The 6,704-nt window shown below is 45.9% G+C and overlaps 1 protein-coding gene across 8 annotated transcripts in view; it reads left to right on the top strand.

Moving 5' to 3' along the window:
* The first annotated feature begins 2,060 nt into the window (after nucleotides 1–2,060).
* Nucleotides 2,061–6,704, top strand: part of PTPRZ1 (protein tyrosine phosphatase receptor type Z1) — a 140,767-nt gene continuing 136,123 nt past the window's right edge. For 6 of the 8 annotated variants that reach the window (XM_040061003.1, XM_040061002.2, XM_040061000.2 and 3 more), the window contains exon 1: nucleotides 2,074–2,225. In XM_040061003.1, coding sequence (XP_039916937.1) covers nucleotides 2,168–2,225 — 58 coding nt within the window. In that variant the 5' untranslated portion in view covers nucleotides 2,074–2,167. Of the gene's footprint in view, nucleotides 2,281–6,704 lie in introns of all 8 variants that reach the window. The other 2 variants (XM_040060997.2, XM_040060996.2) reach the window with 2 other exon arrangements.

Genomic DNA, 6,704 nt, shown 5'->3' with positions numbered 1-6,704 from the left:
ATTTTCCCTCAGGACATTCCTAAATTAGTTTTTTATTTGTGGAGCTCAGCACACGAAGCTTGTTTCTTCCCATGATACCAAGAGTCCATTTAACAAGAACTGTCACTCAAGTTAAGTTTTGTCCTAATGAACCAAACTCTATTGTATTTACACTGCAGTACCCTGAAAGATGCTGACCTTGCATGAGAAAACACATCTGCAGTCTGCTTTCCAAATACAATTGACTGCTTGAGCATCTTGGCACTTTCTCCTCTAACTTTTGTTCACTCTGAAATTTCTTCTTTGCTTAATGTCAAGATAGCTCATGACATCCCAAAAAGCCAGGTAAAGCAGGTGGAAATTGAAATGAGAAACACACAGGATGGTTTATTTGTTTTCTTTGAAGGACAAACTGGCAGATGCAGCTCCTGTGCCTGAGGACTGAGAGGCTCGGAAGAGTAGGGTACCTATAAAGCACCAAGTGTTTTTACACTTAAGTTGCCCACCATTAAAAGTCGCATCACATCCTTCCAGAGTAGACCGTTTCACTCGGATGTAAACAGTATCACAAACACAGGGACCATTCACACGGCTCCTGGGCTGCACTTCGGCGAGCCTGGGATGAAGCCGAGGACCGTGTGTACCATCTAACTCTCCCCAAATCTCTTGTGTTTGTCAGGGGTGTTTCCAGCCCCCACTTATCTTTTCCCATGAGGGCTCAGCTCGGCGCGGGAAGGCCGTGGGAAGGCAGGCGCAACCCAGAGGGCAGGGTGCCCACCCCCGCAGGGTCGTGGTGCGTGCAGAGCAAGGGGGGGCTTAGCCGGGGCCCCACACCAGGCGCACACGAGCTGCTCTGCCATCCCCCCGGCCCGGCGTCCGGCCCGCCCGCACTTCCCAATAAGCGGGATCTGTATAGTTTGCCTTCATTTTTCACTTCTGGTTTAAGTGGGTTTTGTTTTCTTTTTTTCTGGTCTTGTTTGACTTCCCGCCAAAACGGTGCCAGTGCCTGCGCCCTGACCCACTTCTCCGTCGGATAATGATATTCCGCGGCTCCGGCCCCTTCCCCCGCTGCCACTCCAGTTCCCAGGGAACACGCAACCCCTCCAGTTCCCGGGGCACGCAGCAGCCGGCAAACGACATCTCCTTAGAGGCGGCTCCGCTCCCAGCGCCGCCGGTGCCCCGCGCCCGTTCCCACGGCTGCGCATCGCGGTGCGCGTCCGCAACCGCGCCCCGGCCCGCGGCGGGGTCCGGCCGGGGTGATCGCTTTCAAACACGGTCCTGCCCCGGCCGCTGGGCTCCCCGTGGTCCGGGCTGCACCGACCAGCCGCGCATCTCGCTGACCTCGGAGACCTCTAGAACCCCAGAGCCACCTCTCCGTCTCCGCATCTAACTAAACTTTTCTTCCCGCGGCAAGGGCAGGCTGACGGTGTCTGGGGGGCCGCTCCCGCGCGGGGCCGCTCTCCCCCCGCCAGCGCCGGAGCCGCGTCCCCGGGGCCACGCTCTGCCCGAGCCGTGAGCCCCTCTCGGTCCCCAGGCCCCCGTTCCCTCCCTCCTGCCTTTTAGGACGGGCGGGGGGGTTCTGTTCCTCCCGCCCGCGGGTGCACCCCACCGCACTCGCCGCGTACAACACCCCCGCACACGCACCCCCCACCCGCACACACACGCAGCCACGTACAGCGCACACACACAGACACGCTCATACGCACACGCACATACATACACACTCGCACACACACGTACATAGGCGCGCACACACACGCACACGCACTCTCACACGCGCGCACACGTGCGCGCCCGCCCAGTGGAGCGTGGTCTCCGCCCCCCCGCGCACACAATCATACAGGCGCGCACACACACGACACACGAACACTCGCGACAGACACATCGAGCGGACACCCGCGCACACGCACCCGCCGGGGCGCACCGCACACCCCGCGCTCCCCCGCAGGCACTCGCGGCCCCCGCCATGCGCTGAGCGGAGCCCGGCCCCGCCAGCTCCCAGCGCCGCTGATCCCGCCCGCCCGCCCGCGGCGTGGGGGCGGCCGCCGGGCGCGGTAGCGGCGCGGAGCCGGATCCCCGCGGGGGAGAGGCGCAGCAGCCCGCGGAGGCCGGCGGGCAGGCAGGAGGCTGAGACAGCCGGACAGGCAGGCAGGCAGGCAGTCGGAGGGAGGCGAGGGACGATTTGGACATGCTCATTCTCGGGCGCTTGGTTGCCTGCATCCAGCTCATCTGTATCCTCAGAGTGGGTGAGTGATCTCTGCATGAATTCATCTTCGGGCTTCGGAACGACTTTTCTCCCTGGTGGGTTTTGGGTCTTTCCGATCCCTTTTATTTAGATATGCAGGCGCAGTCCGTGCCTGTTCCACACCGCGAAATCACGCTGTCAACACCACGGGTGGGAGCGTGTCTCCTTACCCCTTTTTTTACCTCAGCCGCCGAGCTCCGAGGATGCGCGGTACCCCAGGCCACCGCCGGCGCTGGCGGGCTGCTCCGAGCGGGGCTCGCCAGCCCACCTTGCTTCTGCTCTCCAGCGTGCCCCGCCGTGTCCGGCCCCGCTGGGCTGCCTGCACCCGCGGGCGTGCGCCGGTGGCAGGGGGAGAGGGAAAAGCCGTGCCCAGCAATGCTGTTATCGAGCTTTTCTGGGGACGTGGGACGTGAGATGCTACGTTAAGGTCTCGCATGAACAGTTCTGAAGAGAAGAGGATGGTGTAAAATTTCATTTCCGAAAAGGACTCGTTCTCCCTGCACAGATAACGTCAGTGGTTGCCCTAAACCATGCAAAAATACGAGTCGTTCGTTCACGTGGGACCCCGCATACAGAATATGGATTCATATATAGATGTTAGTAGGACTGCTTACATAACTAAATTCATTTTCTGCTCGTGCAGACCCGTGCAACTGGAGTACATCCTAAAAAACATGCAGTTACATGATAAGATGGTTTTTATAACCAGTGTGAGTCACTTAATGCTGTTAGAAGTGCCCTCTTCAGTACTTCATCAAGTAAACACTAGCAGCTTATGTGGTAGGGTTTGTATCCTGTTGGATGATCGTTTTGAATATATAAGCTCTTATCAAATAGATCACTAAAAAATACCGGTTGGCTGCTTATATTTCAGTGTGAGGACCTTGGGAGCTTCATCTCCTTGTGTACAAACCAGTCTTACAATAGGTCTGCCGTGACAAAGTAGTCGCTAACCTACATTTGTCACCCAATAGATGGTGCTGCTTCTGAAATCATGCAGCTCTATAAACAAAGATCGGGGTTAGGTTTCACTCCCGATGAAAGCAATTTTGTACCACATTCTGCTAGATAGAGAAAAGTGCATTTTCATTTTACGGGGAAAATATTTTTGCCTCTTTTCGGAAAATACTGTGGAATGATTCAACTATAAGCGTGATGAATGTAACTGACCTTCAGTTAAAATGTATCATCTTCCTAGGGGCATTAATAACATTTTTAACATTTCATTGATACTGAAAGCCACAAATGTCACTTTATTGTCACTTTTAAACTAGCCTATTCCTAAAAATTGGGTGCTTACTCCAATTCTCTTACTTCCAATAATCCTCTTATACTATGGCAAAAAATGGCCTGTTAAAAAACTTTTGGAAAGTTTTATTAATGTCTTTTTTACATTGCCAACCAGTTTCCTAAAGTCAGATGTATTCCCAAGTCTGTTTAAAGGGAAAAAAATAGCAGGTTCTTTTACATGTGTGTGGAAGTATATGAAAATGTTTGAGAACAGATCAAGTATATGATAATACGATCATAATGTAATACAACTCAATTAAATTTTGAAAAGAACTTCCCTATTCAGGTGATCCTATCACACTAGAAGCAATGCAAGACATAAACATAACTTTTGTAAGCTTTTTTGTTTGTTTGTTTTAAGTAATTTCATCTAGCATCTTATTAGAAATAAACTGGGTATTTGTAATGTAATATTTAGGTACTTGTGCATATGTATGTTATATTCATGAATTTACAAGATCTGACAGGATGGGAAAAGCTTTTCTACTGTACATAAGATGTAAGTGCAGCTATTTTTTATTTCTCTAGACTGATACACAATTGTTTTCAAACCTGACCTGGAGAGGACCCCCTTTCTAGATGTAATGGATTGATTTGGTCTCAGTGGTGCATCATTCTGAAGACTCATAAGCTTGACTTCTCAGTGTGAGAAGTATGATTGTTCCAAAAAATGTACATCCTGTACCCTGTAGATGGATGTAACCAGATTTCATTTGAATATGTTCCTGTTTGATCACATCTCCATAACAAATATGCCATAATGTGATAGCATTAGTTCATAGAAACAAATACTTAGACTCCTGATATTTTCTTCTGTTGATTTTGTTTGTTTGTTTGTTTTTCATAAAATAGAATATAAATTATTGTATACCACCAATGTATCTTTCCAAGGGTTTGTAAATAGAGAAGAGCTGGATTGGACTGTCGGCTCTTACCTTGAAATATTTCTGGTGCAGAAGAAACCAGACGCAGGGCTCTGTGAGTGGATTGTTGCTGGAGAGCATGGCAATCTGCCTTTGCGTAGTGGAGCCTATGCTTATTAGTGTGAGGCTAGGCAATGTGTAGCTCCCAACCTCATTTGCTTGTGGCTTCAAAAAATATTATTGAGCCCTTAGCTGGTCTGGTACAGAGCTTTATAAGTGGTCCTTCCTAGGGAATCTGATTGGGAGATTTGCTGTTGACTTTGGGAGATTCATCAGGGAATCTGTCTCATATGTGTCCAAAAAAGACAAGGCAGCCAAGTCAGGCTCAGTGAGGAATAAACTGTTAGAGGAGATGAAGGCAAAAAGTTCTTCTGGGAATGACAAGACAGGGACAGTTCATTCTGTGCCTTACTGAAGAAATTCTTAGGAGCTTAATTGTAATATCCCTGCTGAGTTATGAACAGCACCTTCCTTCACAGTGTTACTGAAGCCAAGGAACTTGATTACATCAAGAACTGGTGTAATTATTTATGGAGCAGGGTATTATCTGAGTACTCTCAGTGAGTGCCATTCAGTGAAGCTCAATGAAACCTGTGGAGTGAGATGCTATTCAGTCACAAGTAAGAGCTCATGAGAAATCCTGTGCAATTGATTTTGAACACTACTGTGTGGTTAGAGATTTCCTATTAAGTTCTTTCTTTTACTGAGATTAAAGGGGAAAAAAAACCCCTCAATTCATGGACAGCCTACATGGACAATTCACTTGGTTTTTTACATTTTTATTTTGAATGATAAATTTATGAATCTATAATCTTCAGCCTGCATATATCTCAGAATGAAGATATTCTTTGAAAATCTGCCATGGCTTACTGATGTGTTCCATTTAACCTGAAAGTCAATGATGGATGCCTTTTTTATGCCTTTTGTTGCATTGTTCCTATGGAAGTAATATCTGAAGCCTTTTCAATAAGTACACTATTTATGAATCTGTGTAGGCAAGAAAATGTTCATAGGAAAAGGAAGGTATTTTAACAAATTACACCATAATTGTGATTAAATTTGAGTCAAAGAACTGTAAATATTTAGGCAAGAGTTAAAAATATAAATATTCCATGTTCTCACTAGCAAAATATATGGGTAATTTCCCCAAATAAAGTACAATGTGTCTCTAGAATTAACTAATCTACATCCTACTGCTGTCACTGTCTGGCCTCAACCAGGGGTTTGCCTTTCAAAATGCAACTCATTAATATATGAATTGCTTAATTAGTTGCATCTCAGTTTAATTTCTCACTATCCAGAAAAGGTCTCTCATTTTTAGCTTGATTCAGGCATTCCTGTGCCATGACTTTATTTGCACAAAGATGGTAATAATTCCCTAAATGTTCTTATTTTTCTTACTCAGCTGACATCAGGACAGTATTTCCATGCTGTCAGGCAGCATGCACCTCACTATCAATATGAAAGCAACTTCTCTATGCTCTTTACTGAATGATCACAACTAAAATTAAGAGACTCTAAAGCAGAACACTCCTTTGGCTTCCTAAATCCAATCACACTTCATGTTCATTCTCAAGTCCACGTGTTTAGACTCAGTAAGCCCTTAAACTGCTACAGGACTGTGGGATCAGATCCTTCTTTTTTGCACTGACCTCTTATTTTGACAATATTTTTGTAGGCCAGATATCTGGCACACTTCAAACTGAATTAAAGCACAGTAATATTAATGTATACTACTTCTAATGCTGTAGCACATTTTATGCTTATTATTATATGTTCCTGTGGATGATGATATATAGCTTCTGTGGAGAAATTTAGTCCTGCCATATCTAAAACAAAAAAAATAAGAATTTTAGAACTGATTTATTTTCTACTTTAGCCATCTATATTATGGCTATATATATGTTATGCATTTTTGTACCACAGATAATTATATATACCAGAATCTAAATATACTATATGGATTTATTTTAGGTTCAAATAGTGTCAGGTATGAAAAGTAACAAAAGGAATGGCATTTTTAAATCGATGTCAGTGTAGCCAAATTTACTCAGCACACTAGTCATCCGTAGGACACATCTAAAATAGTTTATGTAGTTTTCAACATTGAATCAATACAATTTCTAAGGAGAGTTTTCTCAATTGCATTTGGCCTTATTTCATCTCTGAGTTTACCCTTCTATTTGGATTCCTGGAGAGAAACTAAATAATATATATATATAAATAAGATGGTAATTTGAAAATATTATTATTATAATCTGTATTGT

The sequence above is a fragment of the Hirundo rustica genome, chromosome 4 (assembly GCF_015227805.2).
Source record: "Hirundo rustica isolate bHirRus1 chromosome 4, bHirRus1.pri.v3, whole genome shotgun sequence".
NCBI lineage: Eukaryota > Metazoa > Chordata > Aves > Passeriformes > Hirundinidae > Hirundo > Hirundo rustica.
The sequence above is the reverse complement of the archived record's forward strand: the minus strand, read 5'-3'. Positions and strand labels throughout refer to the sequence as shown.